A 24,843-nucleotide genomic window follows, 5' to 3' on the forward strand; every position below is an offset into this window, starting at 1 on the left:
TGAGTTTACCTAGTAAAAGAAGAGTTATAAGTAATGACAAATACATTGATACCCGCTAAATTTCAAATCGAATATTTCAACGTGAAATAACCAAAAAATAAAGCACTTTTTGGGAAAACTCATTAAAACTTTTTTAAATTGTTTAAAAAAACTTTAATTTTGTTTTAGTAGCAAAAGTAAGCAAGTTACGCTCAAAATAACGTTGGTCCCTTCCTTTTTTCGTAAAAAAATTGTGAAAATCACCCCCTAATTAGCATCCTCAGTGAAATTAATCATTACCACTTCATAAGTTGCTTTACTCGTGTATATATTATTGTTTATATGGTAAGTTTCACCGGTTGGAAGTGCTTATTTTTGAAGGGGCTGTAGTTGAGGCTTGAACTAGTCACTAATTACGAGTGCACGCACATTTAAATTTTTCAAAAATTCTTATTAGTTTTCTCAGGATTAAAAAAAATGAATCCATTTAAAAAGTATTGGACCGAAATTTTGCGCAAGTATTGTATATTTTTGTAATCAGTATTTTAAAAGCTTTTAAATGAGGTGTTACATGATGTACTTTCCGATTCAAAAAACTCTTAGTTATGACTGTCACACGAATATACTATGATTGTTTTAAAAATCGACCTGTCCGATTTGCATATTATGTCCTAAAAGTAAATAGTTAATATGTTCAACCTCAAGTCAAAATTAATCAGAGTATTACCCTTGGGAGGTAAATAGAGTGGTTGCAGAGGATTATCCAAAAATATTAACAACAATAGTGTAGCATGAACATGCTGAACCCATATTTTTTCTCTGACGTCTTCTTAAAAATTGCCAAGCTACAATAACGTCTTCTTCGCTTGAAGACATTTCAAATACTGATATTTGATATACTTACTGAAGTTCCAAAATTATAGCACGCTCCTGTATTCTACATTATATAAAATGTGTGCATGCGACGTTATCTCTGTTGAGTATAAACAGATGTACGCTATTATGAAATAAATGTGCAACATTTTACGTATGTATTTTATCGTATGTGTTGCATTTGGTTTGCGAGCTCGCTTAAACGAACTGATAAAATAGTAACAACCATCGTTACTATTATTTTTCCATTATATGATCTTTTTAAAGATAATATGACGTTTATCTTCTTCTTCTTCGTATGTATATAGGTATAGATATACGGGGGTTCTGCACATGGGCGTCCATACCCATGGGCAGGTAGTCCCATTTTCGTGTTGCAAAGAAATTGAAAATGTTTATACATTTTTAATTCATTTACTCTTTTGTTGAGTACTAAGGAATCTTTCTTGTTGGAACTTTTACCACGCTGAGCAGATGGTACGTGAATTATTTAAAATTCCCTCATTTTAATTTCCTCGGCATCCTGTATGATTTATATATATATACAGAGTGGCCCAAAAGTCTGGAAACGGCCAATTATCTCGTAAATTGCTAGACAAAATTGTACAAAATTTGAGGTCCACCTATTTTGGGATACGGAGATTCCATATTTGATATTTGCAATGTTGCCAGATTTGCCGTTTTTCTTATATTATTAGTAACTTTGGTTTTTCAAATTCATCACCCTGTATATTCAGTCACTATTGGAATCTCCTATTCAATACGAGTTCAACCATATGTAACACTAATGATTTTATGTAGTCTGGAAGGTCTTAAATACATAAAACAGAAGTCTGGCAACGCCTAACTGTGTCAATAAATTTTTTAATACTAACTATTTTCAACTACATTAAAACGTAACAATTGATAGATTACAACATTTTTTAACATAATGGTTACTTTATCAAGTGTTCAAAATATGCTCCATTTGTGAGTTGACAGTACCCGAGTACCCTAATCGATCGTAGAATGCGTCTACCACATTTCTCCATGATTGTCTAGAAATTATTCGTGATTCATCAATAATTCGTTGCCTCAGCTCTGCAAGACTTGCTGGTTTAGTTTTGTAAACTGAATTTTTCAAGTATCCCCAATAAAAATAATCTTTAGGATTGAAATCAGGTGAACGTGGAGGCCATTTAATTCTACCTCGTCTACCAATCCATCGTCCAGGAAATATCTCATCTAAATAACGCCGAACATTTACACCAAAATGAGCTGAAGCTCCATCTTGCTGAAACCATATCTGATTAAAATTGGCCCCAAACAAGTTTCTCAGTGTAGGTACAATTTCATTTCTAAGTAACATTTCGTAAGAATGGCCCAATTAACTGAGTACCTACTATACCTGACCATACAGTTAATTTTTGTGGTCTTTGAGTATGGTTTTTACTTACAGTATCTTAAATTGTGTCGATTTACACTTCCACACAGTGTAAAGGTTGCTTCATCGGAAAAACATATTCTGTTACGAAATTTTCATCATTTTCAATTTTATCCATCATTATCTCAGTAAACTGTAATCTACGATCGAAGTCATCTTCACTTAATTCTTGCAATAAGTTAATTTTGTATGGTTTAAATTTATTCTTACGTAATACACGTAAGACTGAAGAACGACCTACATCATGTACTTATGCAACCCTGCGTGAGGATGTATGTGGATCTTCAACAAAACTTTGTATTATATCTAAAGTTTTGTTGTCATTCATAACTCTTTTCGGTCTACCTGATCGGTATCTATCTTTTACTTCTCCAGATTCCTCAAATCGCTTTACAGTTTTTTGTACCGTCGCCTTATGAACAGGAGAACGGTTTGGGAAAGTATCATTGAACAAGTTGGCTACTTCACAATAAGATATTTTTCTGTCACCGTACCCTCTCATCATTAGAATAGTAATTCATTATTTTTCGTTAAGCGCCATTTTAGAGAAGCAATTTATCTTGCAGAACTTTTCAAAACATAACTACTGTCAGTTTTAGTCAATAATGTAAATGGTGAACAAATGTCAAAATCACAGCATTCTACATTTAAATATTTAAATTTATTATAATCTACATATTTTGCACTGTTTTATGTATTTAAGACCTTCCAGACTACATAAAATCATAAGTGTTACATATGGTTGAACTCGTATTGAATAGGAGATTCCAATAATGACTGAATATACAGGGTGATGAATTTGAAAAACCAAAGTTACTAATAATATACGAGAAACGGCAAATCTGGCAACATTGCAAATATCAAATATGGAATCTCCGTATCCGAAAATAGGTGTACCTCAAATTTTGTACAATTATGACTAGCAATTTACGAGATAATTGGCCGTTTCCAGACTTTTGGGCCACTCTGTATATACGGGGTGTCATATCGGCTGACGCCGCATCCCCACACCTAACCGCCATCTATTTCTATCCTGGGCATCTTCCTCTTCCAAATCTCGGTGTTCCATGGCCTTCCTTATCGTGTCATTCCAGGATAGTCTTGGTCTTCCCCTTTTCTTCCTACCTGGGAGTTTCCATTTCAGGAGTTTCTTTGGCCATCGTTGGTCGTCCACTCTAAGTAAGTGACCGAACCATTTTAGGCTTCTTCTCTCGAGCCTGTCTACCGCTGTATCGTGTGCCTGCATTCTTCTTCTTATTTCTTCGTTACGTATTCTGTCCAGTCGGGAGATTCCAGCACTTCTACGTATGTAGTCCATTTCCACAGCATTGATCCTTCTTCTGGACTCTGCTGTTAATGTCCAGACTTCGCTTCCATACATGAGTACCGATTCCACAAATGTCTGCCCTATTCTTAATTTTGTAGTTCTGGATATATTTTTATCCCACCACACGGAATTCAAGCAACCTACTACCTTCCTACTTTGTTCAACTCGCCTTTGAATTTCTTTGTTGCCTAGGCCTTCTCTGTTTATTACAGTTCCCAGATATTTGAATTCTTCAACCTGTTTAATTGATGGGTTCTCTGTTATTAGGATTTCAAAGTGGGCGTCAGAATTCACGACTAGATATTCTGTTTTTTCTATATTTATATTTAATCCCCATTTTTTGTAGTTTGAATACAGGCGGGTTAACATGAATTCCATGTCATACGAATCTTGTGCCAGTACTGCTTGATCGTCAGCAAAGTGGATGTTAAACAGGCAGTCATCTCAGATCATGATTTCCATTAGTCCACAACTTCTTTTCCATTCTTTTAAAGCGACTTCCAAGTATATGTTAAATAGCAACGGTGATAAGCTACACCCTTGCTTCAGTCCTTTTTCTATTTTTATTCCTTCAGATAGTTGTGTGCCAATCTTGACATATCCCACATTATCGCTGTACAATGATTTGATAATATGTATAATAGCCGGACTAACTTTCATTTCAACAAGGGCATGCCACAACTTGTTTCTAGGGACGGAGTCATATGCCTTTTCCAAGTCTATGAAGGCAATGTGGGTTTCTTCATTTACGCTCGTCATTTTCTCTATAAGTTGTTGGATGACGAAAAGGTTGTCCACACATGAGCGTCCCGCAGTAAAACCACTTTGATCTTCACTTATTCTCCCTCTTGTCTTTACGTCTAATATGTTCTTTATTATTCTGCTAAATAGTCTACTAATAGTACTGTTAACACTAAGGCCTCTGTAATTAGACGGATTACTACGTTTCCCTTTTTTGTAGATGCTCGAAATGTAGGATATTTTCCATTCTCGAGGAAAATAATTAGTTGCAACACATCTATTCATTAACTTAGTTAAGCGTTCTATAAGCATTTTCCCTCCATATTTAATCATCTCTGTCATGATTCCTCCTGGGCCTGGAGCCCTGCCGTTTTTCATCGAATTAAGTGCTTTAACTAGTTCTGCCTCAGTTATTATAAGGTTATCGTCCTGTATGATTTATAATTTTTGAAAATCTCAGGAGGTTGTAACCAAAGAAAGTATGGTATGGGAACGATATTTATTGTCGTTTTCTGTGCTACTTCTATTGATAACTTATTTTGCCAATCTTTTTCGGCCAGTCCATTCCTCCTTATTCATGGTTCTATCTTCTATCTCTTAGTAGCTTTGTTCGTGCTGGACAACCCGAACGTACCCAGAGGGAGAACGCCTGCGCATTACAAAATCGAGCTTTCGCGGAGGTCGAAGTTTTCCCTCTGAACACCCTCCGGATTTTTAATTCGGTGTTCGCGCAGTACAGAAAAAAGATCCTGAACGTGTCCGGGATACCCTCTCGACGTTCAAGGATTTCGTTTCGGATTTTAAGTTCGCACAGGCGCACAAAATATTTGCGAAGAATTTCTTGACATTCTCACCATTTATTTTGTTCTGACTCCGTCCAATTCTTAACGTAAAATATTGTTTTGTTAAACAACTTGTAGATGTAGATTCTGGTTTTTAAAGTTTTTAAATTATGTAAAGTGTTGTATCATTTCAATATTCTTCAAACAAATTTTAATATTTTTTATATTAAAGCTTTTTTAGTTGTTTTTGTCAATGTTTTCCATTTAGTATGTTTATAAATAAGTAGGTACCTTTTCTAGTATTATTTATCTTATTACATTTCATTCGATATTCGATAATTATCTATTACGGTAGTATTACAATATGTGGAAGTTGGACATATGCCAGACGAATGGAGAAGCAGTATATGACCTGTCTACAAAAACAAGGGAGATATACAACAATGTACAAACTACAGGGCTATAAAACTACTTAGCCACACCATGAAAATATGGGAGATAGTAATTGATAGACGGATACGTGAAGAAACCGAAATATCCGATAATCAATTTGGCTTTATGCAGGGCAGATCAACAACAGATGCAATTTTCATTGTAAGGCAACTGATGGAAAAATACATGAATAAAGAGACCAACGCTCATATGGTATTCATTGATCTTGAGAAAGCATATGATAGACTTCCTCGAGAGATTCTGTGGTGGGCACTCAATAAGAAAGGAGTCTCTGGCGAATTTGTAAAGATTTTGAGAGATATGTATGAGGGAGTAACGACTAGTGTTAGGACAGGTGTGGGAGTGACTGATAAATTTCAGGTGAAAGTAAGATTGCACCAAGGCTCGGTGCTTAGTCCTTATTTATTCTCATTAGTTTTGGACCAGATAACAGCGAAACTACAGGGTAGCATTCCATGGTGCCTAATGTATGTTGATGATGTAGTGTTTTAGTAGGAAATAGTGAAAGAGACTTAGAACAAAAACTGGAACAGTGGAGACAAGCTCTGGAGGAAAAAGGTTTAAAACTTAGTAGGACAAAAACAGAGTATTTGGAATGTTCATTTAACGATGGAGTTACTACAAATAAAATGGTATCTTTGGATGGTGAAATGATTGTGAAAAGCAATAGTGTTAAGTACACCTAGGATCGGTATTACAGAGTAATGGAAAAATAGATGGAGATGCATGCAGTAGAATTAGGGCTGGATGGATGAAGTGGAAAGAAGCGAGTGGTGTGTTGTGTGACAGAAAAATTCCAATGAAGCTGAAGGGAAAATTCTATAAAACAGCCATAAGACCGGCTATGATGTACGGAACTGAATGTTGGGCAGTGAAAAAGAAAGAGGAACAACGAATGCATGTGGCGGAAATTAGAATGCTTAGATGGATGAGCGGAGTGACAAAGAAGGATAAAATTAGAAATGAGTATATTAGGGGAAGTCTAGGTGTGGCACCAATTGATGCCAAAATGAGAGAGCATAGGTTAAGATGGTTTGGTCATGTTCAACGTCGAGACGTTAATCATCCAATACGAAGAATAGCTGAAGTGCAGATTCCTGGAAGGAGTAGGAGAGGAAGACCAAAGAAAACCTGGGGGGAGACGATAAGGCAGGACATGTTGGTAAAGGAGATTAACATTGATATGACCCAAGATAGAATTGTGTGGAGAAATGCAATTATTGAAGCCGACCCCGCATAGGGATAAGGCAAAGAGAATGATGATGGTAGTATTACAATAAATTGTACTCTGTTTTTACTTAATTTCTTTTATCTAGATGAGCTTATAAGTACCTACATTATTCTTGTGGTTTATTTTTCAGTTTAATTTATGAGTTAAATTAGTCTCTTTTTGAATAATGAATCATAAACAACACATCAAACTTATTCTGAAACTATTTCTTGTGTCTTGTTATATTTCATTATTTTTGTGGTGTAATAAACCACAACACAATGCCACAACCCATCAAATTCAATATATCAAAATTGGAAATGATTGCTTTACTAAATTATTTCTTCCTTCAGATAATGTTCAACCTCCAGGAAGTTAAAGGTAATTTTTATATCTAAATAACAAGCTGCAATTTCCAAGACTCGACAATCTTTTACTCTCTACAAAAATTTAAGCCGGATTTCGGCGTGGAAATACCAAATTATATTGTCGAAATAATAAAGACGCTAATCAAATTTCTAACTTTTAAGAAAGGCACCGAATAGAAAGTTAATCCTTTGCCTGTTGCTGTTATTCTCTTTCTCTTTGTTGAAATACAAATTTGTTGCATTTGCATTTTTTGTTGACATTGATTTCGAAATAAGAAAGGGACAAGAAAGGCTTCCTTCTTTAACCTTAATGTATGCAACCCGTCATTACATTACGAATCCGAAAATTGTTCGCGGAGAATGAAATCCTGAACATGTCCAGGATAAGTTTACGTTGACGGCTGCGCCTTGGAGACTAATCCCGAACTTACTCTGAATACGTTCGGGTTATACAGCGCGAATATTACTTTACTATTATTCATCTGATTCCTTCTCTAAATGCTAATGCTGGTCTTCCTCTCGTATCTATTCCTATCTATTCTCCCGTTTTATACCGCTAACGCGGCTTTGGGATTATAGCAGGATAACCTTCTATAGATGAGTATTATAGATGAGCGCCCAGTTTGACTGTTTGTTGGAACAAACCTCTTTATAAACCTTTCTACTTTTGTTCTGTCGTACTAATAGTTAAAGTTGTTCAGTAATCTGATTTCCAAAAATGACTTTATAAAATATTACTTCTATAATAATCGGATACTCCAACTCCAAGAAAGCAAAAAACTTCTATCATTAATGCAAGGCAATATTGTATCGGCCATGACACAAATCCTTGAATTTGACTGTGATATAATTGTCTTTTAAGATCTTTTAAGATGCCTATATTTGTATAATTAAATTTAAATTAGATATGTATTTTATATAAAATTCATTCGTACAATCGTACATCAAAAAATAAAATCTTTTGAGAACATACAATCATATCATTACATTATCTACTCAACGTAATAATGCAACATAAATGAATGTTTTTATACATGAAAGTGTTGCATAATGCCTAGCTAGGAGATCTATAAATAATGAAGATGATTTGCAAATTTTCGTTCATCACGTGAATAACTTGTTTGATACACAAACTGGTTTATAGTAACGGAAATTTACATTTCTTAAAAATTATACAAGCTGCTAAGGATCTTTTACATCTTAAGAATTACACTGTGTCAGATACAGGATGGTACGCAGAATTACAGACCCTGCTCAAATTATTAGACTCACACTAGAACTAGAAATTTCAGCTTTTTGAATTTTTTTCAGAATTCATAAGACTGTTATCAGACCTACAGTAACATACGCATGCCAAACATGTGTGCTGAAAAAGTCAGAAACAAATCTTTTAGAAAGATGGGAGAGAAAAATATGTAGAGCAATATATGGAGGTGTGAAAATAGAAGGTCAGCGGAGAAGAAGAACCAATAAAGAATTGGAAGAACTATATAAAGAACCAACGATCACGATGACGATTAAAGCACAGAGAATACGATGATATTTGGGGCCCATCGAGAGAATGGGAAGTAAAAGAATGCCAAAAATGGTACTCTCACGAAAACCAATACAAAAGAGAAGGAAAGGCAGGCAGGCCAAGAAAAAGATGGAAGGACAGTGTGTAGAAGACCTGAAGACCCGAAGAAAAGTAACATTGAGAGATGGAAAGAACTAGCATTGGACAGAAGGAGATGAAGGGAGGTGGTGAAGGAGTGCATAAAAAAAGATTGAAGTGTAATTAAAAAAAATTTATAAGACTAAAATAAAATGTAATTAGAAATGTAAACATTTTAGCCCTACAAGGCCTGTTGAGCTTAATAAATAAATGAATTAATTGCAAGCGTCTAATAAGGGTCTGCTGCACAGTAAATAGCTACTGAATGGGTTGCATAAGAATTAATGAATGATCATACTACTTAATCATACAGTCAACATTGTCGTATGCACCTTTAACATCCAGAAACTGAACCCATTTTTGTTATACTTATTTTTATGTTTTAGTTGAATTGAAGAACCATTATAATCAGTTTTTAATATTTTTTTTCAGTTTTAATTATGATTCTTTTGATTACTATAGGAACTACATATAGTATATAAAGGAACTACAACGTTAACGGGATTTTATTGTGTCATATTGTCAATGGACCTCTAAGTTTGAAAAAACCGGGGAGTGCTACCATTTAAATGGGTGCGTTTTTGAGAAAGGGGTGAATTAGTCCCTAGGCACAGGGCTAATTAGGGTGAGTTCTATGCACTTTTGGTGCAAACACGTCTACAGGAAAATTGTTCTAGCTTAAATTGATTATCTAAATCTCACATCTTGAAGTGAAAAATGTTTTTTTTTACAAAAATATATTCAAAAAAAAAGCAAGGAAAAAACACGAAAGAAAGCAATTTTGTTTTTTGCTCCATAACTTTTTTCTTCAGGGACATACGGCTCTTTTTAAGCAAGTTATGCTTTTTTAAGTTTTTATACTTTTTATGATTTTTGATATTTTTAATGATAATTTCTCATTATGACTTTTTTCTTGTACATTTAGAATAAGAAACGCTTATTTTCTTTACTTAAAATGGTGTATTGCAAAAAATTCTAGGACTATCTTTAAACAAGATATCCAAGAGTCCAAGAGTATCCGTAATTTGAGAAAAATTTGAAATTTTTTAATTTTTTTTTAATTTGGAGAATATAATTGCATATTGTAACATAATTTTTAATTCCAAATAACTTTTCTTAATAACACTTTTCGATATTGTGAAATATAAAGGTACTTTACTCTTTGAGCGAAATTCATATTTTTTACATACCTTGTACACTATTGATAAAATTTTAGGTTTTAGTTTTAGACTATGCAGAGCATTTTATAAAGATTTTTTTTTCATAAAGTTAATATTAAAAAGTTTTCCATATGGTTCCAACTTAGTGGGACCTATTGCATGTGTATATGTCATATTTTAAAAAGCATATCTTGCTTAAAAATAGTCATACGTCCTTCTACAATAGACCATTTTAAAGTTAATTGACTTTTCTATCTATTAAATGTAACATTGTATATACCTAAAGCTACGTTGAAAAAAAGTACAGAACAATGTTTGAAAAGTAACAAGGAAAATGGGCCAAAATCGCTGTGAGTGGCGAACTTTGAAAAATCATATTTTCGAAACTATAAATCATAGATACCTTTAGTAAACGCCATTGTAAAGAAAAAGGATGGAAGTTTTTATTCTGTGAAGCAATGCCTATACCTATATCCCCGAGGAAAAAAGTTATGGGGCAAAAAACCAAATTGCTATCTTTCGTGTTTTTTTCTTGCTTTTCTTGTGAATATATTTTTGTAAAAAAAATACTTTTGACTTTAAAATATGATGCTTAGATAGTAAATTTAACCTAGAACAATTTTCCTGTAGACGTGTTTGCACCAAAAGTGCATATAAATCACCCTAATTCGCCCTGTGCCTAGGGACTAATTCACCCTTTTCTCAAAAACGCACCCCTTTAAATGGTTTTTCGTAGGTTTTTCATATTTAGAGGTCCATTGACTATATGAAACAAAAAAAAAACCCGTTAACGTTGTAGTTCCTTTCTAAAATACATAATCAATAGCCTATAATAAGTTATATTTAAGAACTAAAAAAGGATACCAAATGCGAGAAAAACAAGAAGTGAAAGATCAAGTGAATAGAGCAAACAGAGCTGCAGGTTGCCTGAATGAAACAATATAGAGAAATAACAATATCGGAAAAGAAATGAAAAGCAGCATTTACAAAACAGTCATCAGACCAATAATGACATACGCGGCAGAAACAGGACCTGACACAGACAGGATAAAAATAATGCTAGAAACAGCAGAGATGAAATCTCTTCAAAAATCGATGGTAAGACACTATAGGGCAGAGCTAGAAGTACAGATATACGACGGAGATGCAAGGTGGACAACATTAATAACTTTGTGAAAAGCAGAAGAGTAGAATGGAACGACCACATAAGCCGAATGACAACAAATTGAATAGTAAGGACGGCCAAAGACGGTTCCCCAATAGGAAGACGATCAGTGGGAAGTGTTAAGACCAGGAAAATGATGGAAAAAACAGACAGAGTCATATCTACACAAAAAGGAGAAGAAGTATTTACATATTGTAAAGCCCCTTAGCACAATAAACCCAGCTTCGGCAGAACTTACTGTTGTTATGAGAATGATCGATACCAACTTGGTACAAGATCCTTGGGTATATCAAGGCTAAATAAAATTTTTGTCGGGTGTTGGTTGAGAGTTTATTTATAACGCAGATTTGCCCATTTCTAGAGAACTTTTAAAACCCACTGCTCCCATAGAAGAGGAAAGAGATACGCCAATGAAATATTTTCTGAAGTTCCATAAACCCATTCCTATTCACGCCACTGACAAGATTAAAGATTGTATCCGTTTTCGTAATAAAATTTAGATTTATTTGGAAATAAATACTTTTATTAGCTAAAATATATTTATTTGCTAATAAATCTAATTTGATGTGATTTGCTGTTGTGTTAACGTATTTAGACACTTCAGGATCTTCTAGGATGAATTTCTTGTTTAAAAATATCGAAACGGTAATGCAGATGATAGAATAAAAGAAATATTTTAGCGATGCACGGTGGTGAATGGCACGAAAAGCTTTGAATATCATTTCAACGACTATATGATTTACTTAACTACAATCTTAAAAATTATTTAAATACTTTTAATAATAGTTATTTATGATATAAGTGTTAAAAGTACACGTTTAAGGCACGCATGTGAAAGTTTGCGGAATGAGCGATAGCGAGTTCTGCAATTCACATGAGTGCCTTAAAAATGTACTTTTTAACACGCATATCATACAATATTTTTTCTACAAACGTAATTACAGGACAATATCTACAAAAACTTTTACTTGAACTTGACTGACATTCCACTTTTATATTTAGTCCTGTCGCCAGGGGGGGTACAACGGCCTCGTTAATTCAGATGGACTTACCCAAATTTTTTTTATGTATTTTGACCCGTAGAACACGAATTTTTTGGGTAACAGTTGATCCGGATGTCGATAAGATTGTTATAGACCAAGAACTTGAGGAATCAAATAACAGCGATTTTTGGCAAAACAAAACAATATTTTGTATTTTTTGGGTCATTTTAAGCAAAAAATATTTCTACAAGTTTTTTAGTAGGATGCACAGTTTTCGAGATAAACGCGGTTGAACTTTCAAAAAATCGAAAAACTGCAATTTTTAAACCCGAATAACTTTTGATTAAAAAATAAAATAGCAATTCTGCTTAGCGCCTTTGAAAGTTCAAGTCAAATTATGTCGGTTTTGATTATTTGCATTGCTAAAAATTTATTGTGTTATTGCTAAACAAAGCTACAAACAACTAGTGCGTGAGTGATGTTTCTATGATTTCTCATTTAAAATCGAACGAGTAGGTAGAATAGGTACTAGTGCAATCAAGACTATTTCTACGTTACATGCGTTAAAACGCATGTAAAAGCACGGGAAACCCTACGTGTTTATAGCTTTGTTAAACAATAAAAAAATAAATTTTTACCAATGCAAATAATCAAAACCGATATAATTTGACTTAAACTTTCAAATGCGGTAAGCAGACTTGCTATTTTATTTTTTAATCAAAAGTTATTCGGGTTCAAAAATTGCAATTTTTCGATTTTTTTAAAGTTCAACCGCGTTTATCTCGAAAACTGTGCATCCTACGAAAAAACTTGTAGAAATATTTTTTACTTAAAATGGCCCAAAAAATACAAAATATTGTTTTGTTTTGCCAAAAATCGCTGTTATTTGATTCCTCAAGTTCTTGGTCTATAACAATCTTATCGACATCCGGATCAACTGTTACCCAAAAAATTCGTGTTCTACGGGTCAAAATACATAAAAAAAACTTGAGTAAGTCCATCTGAATTAACGAGGCCGTTGTACCCCCCCTGGCGACAGGACTAATTCTTTTGACATTACATCAAAATTGCATATACGGTCAATACGAACTGCAGTGCCTTAAAAATTTTTTAAAGCACTAGTGCCTTAAAGTAGCATTTTTAACGCTCGTATGGAGTGCTCACAATTGCATTTTTAACACGGTTGTAGAAAAAAAACCTTAAGCCCGATGTATATTCGCAAGAAGGTCCTGAAATGTTATGTGCGGTCTATCTTATTATATTCATGATTGTGAGACATGAACATGAAAAACCATAATGCTAAACAAATTAGAAGCATTCGAATTGTCTATTAACGGATCCTAAAAATATCGTGGGTTTCGCACATTTCTGATGAATATGTGCTTAAAATAAAATGTCTGCTCATAAACATCATAAAGAGGAGAAAACAGAAAGAACGAAAGAGATGGATTGGTCGAAAGAAACTTTCATGGCTGCGTAATATTAGACAATGGTGTGGGTTTACAGTATAAGAATTATTTCGCACAGCTGTCGATAGTGACAGGTTTCAGGAAATTGTAAACATGATGACGGCCAATGACTGAATATGGACAGGGCACCTACACAAGAACAAAAACTATTTTATGTACCAGTTCGATAATCTTCAAATGGAAAGCCATTCAAATGATGGTTTGGTGAAGAAAATTAGAATTGTATAACCGAGGTTGTCTTAATATTCAGATTTTTCATTCGTTCTCGAGAATTTTCAAGGTAGTTTAAAAACCTGTGCATACTTTATAGTAGGGGAGGAGAGTATGCTAAATGTGCGGTCACTCGAGCGCTTTGGGGACCTCTTGGGTTATGAAGAGTAGGTTCTAAAACCAAAAAAAGTTCAGTAAAGTTTTCCATTTTAGTGGGGACATTCCATTTTTAATGTAATTTTCCATTTCCAACAATCGTTTTTCCGATTATAGCGCCATCTATCCATAATTCGAAAAAATGTTTCAAATAAAAGTTACTTGGGCTCCTATTTAAGATTTTAAAGTAACCCCCCACCCCACATCCGTGGGGGGTCGTGTTTGGTGCCATTCGATAGATTTTTCAAACATATTGAATAAGTGTGTTTTTCAGTTTTTCGATCTGATGTTCATTTCGCGAAATATCGCGGGATTCGTATTTAAAATTTTAAAATTACCCCCCCCCCCCTCATCCCTCTCCGTGGGCAGTCGTGTTTGGTATCATTCGATAGATTTTTGAAAAATATTGAACACGTATTTTTTAGTTTTTCGATCTGACGTTCATTTCGCGAAATATTCGCTTTTTTTCTTGTGAAACTTTGTGACTCACCCATTTCCTTAAGCCCCTACCAAATCGTCAGATTTTTGAAATATACACTGTTTTGCATGTACTTAACTTACCTTATCTTAATCTGACGATTTCGAGTTTTTCTAAGGATAGATTTTTTTTGCCCATCCCCCCCCCCTTAACGAATTCCCCTTTGTTTAGAGCCAATATATGGTAGAGGTACATCTACAGGGTACCAGAGTTCTCCCCATATGATAATCTGACGAACTCGAGTTACTGCAAAAATCCCCGCTTGGGCTCTCCTACCATTATGATATTTTTTTAAAGCCAGGAATTGAATATCTTGTCAACAATTGTCGTAGGTACAGTGAGAGTAAAATGGGGCAAATGTTAAATTTAAAGAAAAACTAGTACAAAAATCAAGATTAGGAAAATATTGACAAACAACTCACGTATGACCATATCAGTGTATTTTTAAGACTCATACAACAATAGGCTACCACAAGATAGATATGATGACTAAACCAATATGTACAAACAATGGTAACATTAATAACAACTAACAATTGAGAGAAGTAAACTTTATTTGTGTAGCTGATTCTTAACAAAAAACTGTTAAACAATAATTGTACTGTGATTTAGATAAGAATAACAAATATTGAAGAAATCAACAATATGGTATATCATACCTTTGTATCTTTTTTGTACAGAAATAGAAATAGCAACTGGAGAATGACATAACGACTCTTTATCAACGTCACTATTTAATGTTGCTATAGAAGGAAAAATAAAAGCTACCGAAATAAAAGGTACAGTTAATATCGATAACATCGATGCCGCAACTTGTGACGTACGCTGACGACATAGCATTGCTGCTAGCTACACAGTTTAACACTAAAACAGTGATGAATTTAACATATCACTGGAGTCAAAAACTGATGCGTGCTTTTCCCGTTTCTTTTTAACATAGCTGTAGACTACGTTCTCTCCAAACTAGACTCCGACACAAGAGGTATACAATAGACGTTAACCACATGCCTAAGCGATCTAGAATACGATGACATCTGCCTCTTAGCACAAAGGTTCCAAGATGTGGCTGATCAATTGGAAACACTTTCCACTGAAGCCAATAAAATAGGTTTGAAAATCAATATTGATATGCTAGGCAATGTCTAGCTCACATTATAAGATAAAATCAAAGGAATTTTGAAAACCCTCGAATTAGAGAAAAATGGCGTTATCAATAAAATTTTTTCACTTATCTATACTTCTAAATAATCCAATAACGTATATAACATTATCCCAAATAAGACAATAATATGTAATACTCGTATTATGTACAAATATCGTTAAAGAATTTTTATTATTTTTTAAACATACCTGTATTAAAAGTAAGGAAACTTATCAAGTTCATATCAAAACTCACTGCACTAACACGGTTACATATTTATTATCCACAAAAATATCTACAACTCACGACTGTTTTAAATAACAACTGAGATGCAGCAGGAATGAATTGGCAATGGCAATGATCGCGAGAGTACTGAATCACTGAATGCAGGAACAAGCCGACCAGCTTTTAATAATAACTTTTAAATTGTTAGTTTAACAAACACACTCATTAAACAAATAAGTGCCAAGTTGAGTTGCGCTATGTTACGCCACATACACGATGTCATTGTTCAAATGAAATTGAAGTTTGATTAATATCTTTAATTGGTTAAACGAATTTTTGCGTTGACCGTTAATATGATGCACTCGAATTCCAAGCTTGATCGAAGTTTTGGTTAACTTTCTAGTCCAGTCAAAATAAAAAAAAGAATGTGTGTGTACAAACGAACGTAAGAAGTTATACTTCTATTATATGATTTCAACGAAATTAATATACTTTATAATATTATTTATATTTTATTTAAATATTAAACTAATTTTAACACTTACTACTTCTCAAAATTTTTTATTAAAACAGTGCCAAAAATTAAAATAATAAAAGAATAAAAACACACACAAATAAACACATTGAAAAATGCCACAAATGATTTCTGAACAATGTAGGAAAAATTTTAACTAAATATGTTTTTTTTTGTGAAAAAAAATTATATAATAAATAAACTTACAATCATAAAATGTATAAAAAAAATAAAAAAATAAAAGTTTACATTGGGGTTCGAACCCGCTTATCAGCGCAGTTAGGCGGCACACATAGTGAAAGCGGTTTCCGCTTACGGGCAAACCGCGCGAATCTGAGCGGTTGTCGCGCGCGGGAATGGTAACACAATGAAGACGGGTAAAAGCGAGAGAAATCGTTCAAATTTGTCAGTTGAGTCTATAACTTATAGCAAAATTTCGTCTTCTGATGACGATATGATTGCTTTTGATTCTGTTTCGACTAAACTGAAAAGAAAAAAAGTTGGTATACATTTTCTTAATCGCGAAAAAATAATTCATGAAGAATATCATCATCTATTTCAAAACTTAAAATAAGATAATGAGAGAAAGTGAAATATCGTTCTCCCTCGTGTCCCAAATAGAGGATCTTTCAAAAACGGCAGCAATTAATGCCTCCTTATTCATTGTACAAACATTAAAACCGCGCGGAAAAAACTAAATTCTCATTCGAGTAAAAGCGGTCAGGCGGGTTAAAGCGGTTGGCCCGCGAGAACCTGCTTTGACTATGTTCGTGTACTTTTAAAGACGTGCATTCATTTTCAAAACGTTTAAAAGCGGGTCCGCACGGTTTGACCGTGGGCGGGAACAGCTTCCACTATGTTCGTCGACTTAGTATTGAAATTCATTCACCTTAAACTTTTACCCACGGAGACCATGTGTCATCATGCGCGAAGATCAACTAACTAAACGGATTAAACTTTTGGCGGTTCTGAATTTAACCAAATTATTTTGATTTTGAATTGAAATTATTTAGAATTGCAAGAAATATTAAAATACAACAAAACATAGAGTAAGAAAACAATATATTAGGTGAATATTGATAGAAATTTTTATGGTAATCAAATTATGTAAATCAAAGCATTGCATACTATTTTGGTAGGTTCTTTTTAAATTTTCCAAATAGGTAGGTACCTTTGAATTTTTTTATTAGGATACTGAACCATTTACAATTATTACCTCGATTATTACGTACCTGTCGCTTTTAAAAACTATTTAAAAAGTCACTACAATATTATAAACTTGCTTTTTCCTCTGCCATCACAACAATAAAAACTATATACACAACATTAATTTGTTTATCCAAAATCTCCATATTGAACAATTATTGACAGATGATTTTAACACCCAATCAGATCCCGTATAACGTTTATACCATACTGTCTGTGTGCGCATGCGCGCAGTATTATGCCATTTTACTCTCAATCGCTCCTAAAGAAGTATAACTTCAAAAATGTATTATCTTAGATTTCAAATTGAGACCTTCGCCAAATCAAAGTTTACCTAGGTAAAAAGAAATAATTTTTGAATTGAAGTATTGATTTTATATTGGCGCTAAAGCAGAACCACTCGATATCGACGACAATCAAAAAATAAATTCATGTGATGAATATAAATATCTGGGGTCATCTTCGATCCTAGAGGAAAAGACGAACGAGAACTAGAACATTGAATCATACAAGCACAAAGCGCTATATCGTGCCTAAACGGAGTTCTCTGGAGTAAAGAAATATCAAAGAAAAGAAAAAGAAAATGGAACATATATGAGACAATGGTTAAAACTAGCCTACTCTATGGAGCAGACATGGAGAATAACCGAGATATATAAGAAAAAGGTCGATGCCATGGAAATGGATGCCATCAGAAGATCAATGACAGATTTAAGAGCATATCCAGTAATATGCCGCTCTTAATGTTAGTCTATTGAACTACACTAAACATCAAAATTAACGCACCACCTTAAAAATGGGACATTTTTGATGTCTCGTATTTACTAAACCTGTTGTTCGATTTTATTGATTTTTTAATATGTTATATATTTATTCTTCAAGAATATCGATGTAACAATATTGTTGCTAAACAGATAAGTGTCATTGTATACCGGGTGTAACAATGATAGTATGTTTTTTCCTCAACATTTGGAACACCCTGTGGAATATTCTAGCGTAAATAGAATATTAAAATTAAAACTCAACTGTATCTTTAGAGTTACTTAATATTTTTCTTTTTGATTAATTCGCTTATGTTGAATAATAAAAAAGTTAGGTACTTTAACAACTAGCAACGTTCTTCATCAATACAGAGTGTTTCTAAATAAGTGCGACAAACTTTAAGGGGCAATTCTGCATGAAAAAATAATGACCATTTGTTTTATAAACATATGTCCGCAAATGCTTCGTTTCCGAGATACGGGATGTTGAACTTTTTCTTACAAACTGACGATTTATTTATTGCTCTAAAACCGGTTGAGATATGCAAATGAAATTTGGTAGGTGTTAAGAGGTAGTTATGGCGCATTTTTTGACATACAATTAAGAATTTTATATTCACCATTGGCGTGAATACGGGTCATATTACCTATTAAAACCTACCAAATTTCATTTGCAGATCTCAACCGGTTTTATAGTAATAAATATATCGTCAGTTTGTAAGAAAAAAATCAACATCCCGTATCTAGGAAACGAAGCATTTGCGGACATATGTTTATAAAACAAACGGCCATTATTTTTTCATGCAGAATTACCCCTTAAAGTTTTTCGCATTTATTTAGAAACAACCCGTATTGATAAAGAACGTTGCTAGTTGTAAAAGTACCTAACTTTTTATTATCCAACATAAGCGAATGAATCAAAAAGCAAAATGTTAAAAAAGCCTAAGGCTACAGTTGAGTTTTAATTTCAATATTTTATTATATGTATTATACGCTAGAACAGCGGTTCTCAATCTTTTTGAGTGATGTACCACCAAATACTTTTTAATATTTTTGGTACCACCTATCTGAAATACCTATATAGCTAGGTGATCTAATTAACTATAATTGCTATAATAGTGGTGCTGATTTTCGTTGTTTTTGCGTTTTGTGTACCACCTCAAATAATGATATGTACCACCAGTGGTACATGTACCACAGATTGAGAACCGATGCGCTAGAATATTCTACAGGGTGTTCCAAACTTTGAGGAAGAAACCCACTATCATTGTTACATCCGGCATACAATGCCACTTCCACTTATCTGTTTAGCAACAATATTATTACATCGATATTCTTGAAGAATTAGGCTATAACATATTTAAAAAATCACTAAAATCGGAAAACAGGTTTAGGAAATACGAGAGATCAAAAATGTTCTATTTTTAAGGTGGTGCGTGAATTTTGATGCTTAATGTATTATTGGTTCTGGGAAAAACATGATTAGCACTACACTTTTTGTTTGGTCACACTAGATCACTAGGCACTTTACGTTTTAACCTGTGCACTGTAAATCTGTATCAAATTCCTTGCTAGGTGAGTTGGGTGTTCCCGCAATCGGTCATTGTATTTTTTTATTCCATATGTAATTTCTTCCTTTACATAAGTTATTTCTGCGTCTGGATGTACGCCGTTGTTGGTAATATACCACGGTGCGTTGGTGCGCATATTTAAAATCATCCCTACTATTTTGGACTGGAACCTTTATAGATATAAATATAATTTGGTATATTAGAATTTGCCGCTGTTTGCTGTTTACCACAGTTATATTCCGTATGTCCATATTGGCTTCAACACCGCTTTGTATAGGAGTAATTTATTTTGAGTTGTTAACTGGGATTGTTTTCCTATTGTGTTTTTCCAGGTTTTCTATCCAGTTGTCCAGGTGAATCCCAAGGTACATACTTTACATACTATTTCTGTGGTATTTGTTCGTGTTTAATACATACAGGTGGACAGGTTTCTCTACGAGTTGTAAATGTTACATGTATCGACTCTTGCTCATTCGGTTTAATTCTCCATTTTTTAACCATTTTTCGACTTCAAGTATGTTATTGTGCAGTTCTGATGCGATATTTGGATTCTCGTTGGAGCACAAGATCGCCGTATCATCTGCAACTGTAGCTGTTGTGGCAGGTGATGTTGGCAGGTCGGCATAGTAGGTACAGGACAGGATTACAGGATCCAGTATACTTCCCTGTGAGACTCCCGTTCATATGGGTTAGAGTTCTGTTATGTCATTGCCATATTTGACTCTAAAACGTCTATTTGTAATGTATGACTTTAGTAGTAAGTACTAGTTTAGAAGTAAACAACTCCTCAGCTTATAGAGCAATCCCTGGTGCCATACCTTGTTAAACGCTTGTCCTATGTCTATGAACAGGGCGGAGCAATATCTGGATGCCTCGAGGTATATGGATTCTGTTTAATATTCGATGTACCTGCTTGTTGAATGGTAGAATATTTCTGTCTGAATCCAAATTGGTGAGTTGGAATTATTCCCTTGTCTTCTACGAGAGGTCTTGTTAGTAAACCTTTTTCGAACACTTTGGAGAGCAGTGGTTTACCTTGTTTTACTGGTTTGCCTTGTTTTAAAATGGATGTTATTTCAGCTACTTTAATTGTGGTCAGAAATAGCTGATTTTCATGAATGGATTGAATAATTGTGTTAGATTTATGTATATCCTTTTTCCGGTAGCTCTTTTAATATGTAACCTGTGATGAGGTCGTGCCCTGGGGTTTTTTTAGGATTGGGAAGGGGCTCGTAGATTCTTTTTGTACAAAGCGAGATAAGGAACACCTGGCAAATTTATATTATTATTATAATTATAACATACACTCTCTCTCTGAATAGCAACAAAAATCATTGAATGACTTGAAATAGAATACAAGATTTCTAACGGTCGCTTCTTTTAACAAAGTGCAAGGACGTCCTGTTTTATTTGCCGGCAGTACTGAACAACCTCAATTTTAACAAATAATAATCAGCTATTCATGTTTGCCTTGTTTACTGATGGAACATGTGAATACATATTTTATTTACGATTGATTTTGGCAGGTCAGGACTCAAATGTCTGTCAATATATATGTGGAATTTCGTACCGTGTTGCCTATCAGAGTTGTTTTTGATTTCTTAAAGGACAAAATAGTCTTAAATGATGTACGCAAAGACGCATAAGTGCAATGCCACGAGAAATGACAAGAACCAAGCAAAGTATTCGAAAGCATATTAAAATTCATAGAAAATAACAAAAATTCAGATCATAAGAACATGTGCAAAGGTAAAACAATAATGGATTTGATACTACATTAATCCAGTCTTATAATATCGTTCATTTGGAAGAAGAGGGTTACATCTCAAACTGTTAAAGTTTTTTTATTGCATCAATACCTTCCAAATAATGACTTCTACTATGGAAAAAAATAGTTACATGTGTAAGTACACTAGTCTCCGAGAGATGGCAGATGTAGCTCTGTGGTTTTCCCCTAACTTTCTCTACAGAACGTTATTCGCTTTAGAGAATACAGTCATAGATAGATAAGTGAATACAGTTATATCTTGGAATACAATAGACAAAGATAAGTTAATTTAATTAAAAGGGTGATTTATTTTTGTAATAGAGTTATAAGCAAAGATATAACCATTTTTCTTAAAAATTATAACACTAAAAGTGAACAGTATGTTCTGATAGAAGGATACTTTCTTAGTTGTATTTTTTTTTTGGATAATTCATCATAAAAAAGAAGCAATATTATGTGCGTAAAAAGTAGTTTTGTGAAATGTAACCTTATTCTTCAAAGTTATTTTGTTATAGGTACGTGAATTATCTTTTTTTGCATTGGGTAAATTATTATAAATTAAATTGTAGTATTATTTAAGGATTAATTCAATTTAACAACAAATGCTTGTTGTCTCTAATTAATAGAGAAACGCAATGTTTTCCTGAATACTATTTAAGTTTTCACAAAAATTTGTAAAGAAAAACAAGTAGGTATTACTATTATTGCTTTATGTTTCATTTTGTGTTGTATAAGGGATACGATATAATTAGATTTTTTCTAATGTTTCATTAATAAGTTTTATTAAATCATAATTGATATAATGGCATTTATTTTTAATAATACTTTATTAATACAATTCCTAAAATGTAACTTTATTAGCAAACATAGTGCTTTAAAAAGATAATATTTCTTTATTCAAGAAGGTTATATCTAAGTTTTTTTTAAACCTGATATCTTAAAAAAGAAAATTCTTGTCAGAGCAATAAATAGATAAGAAATCTATCATACTCAATCATTAAATCCTATAATATCAATAAACACTGCACAAAATAAATGAAATAAATTAATATGAATCTTAAATCCTTTCTACTGAAAAAGTGAAAATTCTTAGTTATAACTTTCTTCTTCCAAATGAACGATATAGACAAAAAAGGAAAAGTACTAATGTCAGTGTATCATAATATAATCCAAAAAGAAGAATGGACCAACTAAAAAACACGAAGAGAAGTATACAAACAGAAATAGAAAGACAACAAAAAGTGGAAGAGTTAAAGGTTTTGTTTTTCCATTTTTTGTAATATTAACGAACTTACATTTTAATTCTAAAATAACACCAAGTTAAAGCTTAGAACGAAGATCAGGAATATGTATCGTAAAAGAAATTACAAAAAGAAATGGCGCCTTGCCAGTCACATATTAGAATAATGTATAACCCACTGCAATATTCCTGCATATCAATCACTGTACATGGGCATCTCTGAAAAATGTCATTTAAAGATTACAAAAATCTCAGGCACTATAACTTCCACGATAATGATAATTCAATGGAAAATTCTTGTATATCTTATACAAATTTAAGTTTACCTTGCATCTAACACCTGTTTGTTAAACGAACAATCATTCAAATAGAAGAAGATAAATAATTGATCTCTTAGTAAATAATTACTTTATCTATATTTTTAACCGTAGACAAAGTGCTGTTAAACAAATGACAAAGATAAGACCACAGGAGCACATAATATTTGTCGTGGCATAAAAGAGATATATTCATAAAGAAAAAATATCATAAGGTGTCTGTCTGATATCATGCAATTTTTCAAAATTTTTATGTACTATTATTTAATGTGCGAATCAAGGTCATTTGAGACGACATAATCACTTCAAATTTTTATTTTAAAACTCTAAAACTTCAGTACACCGCACATCAAAGAAACATGAAACGTAAATTACGTTTCATGGAAATAAACCACTGCTAAACAAATATACGTCCGGTTATTTATGAGACTCTCCGAAAATAAAAATGTGTCATGAGCATGAATCACACTCGTTTCATTGGTAGGCGCACTTTGAGATTTGTTTAGCAGTGTTTTCTTTTCATGAAACATGTTTTTCGTTTCATGTTTTCCGTTTCATGTTTCTTTGGTGTGCGGCTTGGCTTAGAACTAATAAATGCAAATGAACTATTAATTTTATCGAGAAAAAATGAAGATAGAAAAAGCAAAACGGATTTTTGTTCTTTTATGAAACAGTATGTTGAAGGAACACCGATCTTTCTGACATCCTCATCTACACCACTAGTACGTTCTTTAACCCTTAAACGCCCAACCTTTTTTAGGTTCCATGTAAGCCCAAGGGTGGGTAAAAAATGTCCACCTCAAAAATAGCTAATATATTTATTGAGAGTTGTTGGAAATGGATTAAACTTATGAATCTTATGCTGAATAAACACATAATCTTCTAAAATATTAATATAAACCATTTACAAACCTTACAACAAAATTACAATGTACATCAAAATTAACATACCAGTAAAAGCTAGTAATTCATATTTGTCGATTTTCTCCACATTCTTCCTTTCAGCCTCCTCATTGGCGGATAATTATGTCAATTATGTAATTATACGTCGATAATTATATGGATTATGTCCCTACCAACGAGAAATTATATAGAAAACTTTATTAACACGTTTTACCAAGGGTGTACTTTTTATGCCCACCCATATTTAACTCAAGATAATACTTTTATTTTAAAAAATATCGGTAGAACCAATTTACCATTCGATGAAAGGTTGTCTTTTTAACAATAAATAATTTTTGGAAAATTTTTAAAAACGTAAAAAATATGTTACCAGGGAATACGCATTAGGTGGACATTTTTTACCCACCCTTGGGCGTTTAAGGGTTAAAGGTAAAATATTGCAAAACCTCTAAATTTTAAAGAACTGCTTGGATTGACATGAAATTTGGCATACACATAGCTAACAAGTCAAAGAAAAAAAGTGATATTGTGCCGATGTGTGCTTTTGCCTTAGGGGTGAGTTTCACCCCCTTTTGGGGGTGAAAAATATATGTTCCAAAAGTCCGGAAATGGATAAAATGACTAATTCTAAGCAACTTTTTTCGTATATAATATCACAAGAGAGAAAATTTTGCCGGCAATATTTTCGACTGGTATGAAAGTTTGTTGCCTGGCAATTTTCGCGAATTAAATTTTGACTTAAATCACGAGACGTCAGTCGAGTGAT

General features: G+C 33.2%; 2 protein-coding genes across 18 annotated transcripts in view; one reads left to right on the plus strand and one right to left on the minus strand.

The window, feature by feature from the left end:
- LOC126891618 (multidrug resistance-associated protein 1) overlaps window positions 1-16,186 on the minus strand; it is a 225,239-nt gene extending 209,053 nt beyond the window's left edge. For all 16 annotated transcript variants that reach the window (XM_050660827.1, XM_050660828.1, XM_050660822.1 and 13 more), the window contains exon 1: window positions 15,782-16,186. The gene's annotated coding sequence lies outside the window, so the exon portion shown is untranslated. The remainder of the gene's footprint in view (window positions 1-15,781) is intronic.
- Window positions 1-24,843, plus strand: part of LOC126891633 (PIH1 domain-containing protein 1) — a 93,883-nt gene that overhangs the window by 18,626 nt on the left and 50,414 nt on the right. Inside the window, exon 1 of one of the 2 annotated variants that reach the window (XM_050660857.1) lies at window positions 22,051-22,132. The exons of the other annotated variant lie outside the window; for it this stretch is intronic. Coding sequence (XP_050516814.1) covers window positions 22,072-22,132 — 61 coding nt within the window. The 5' untranslated portion in view covers window positions 22,051-22,071. Of the gene's footprint in view, window positions 1-22,050; window positions 22,133-24,843 lie in introns of those variants that run through there. 2 annotated transcript variants of the gene reach the window in all.

This window comes from Diabrotica virgifera, chromosome 9 (genome assembly GCF_917563875.1).
Source record: "Diabrotica virgifera virgifera chromosome 9, PGI_DIABVI_V3a".
Lineage (NCBI taxonomy): Eukaryota > Metazoa > Arthropoda > Insecta > Coleoptera > Chrysomelidae > Diabrotica > Diabrotica virgifera.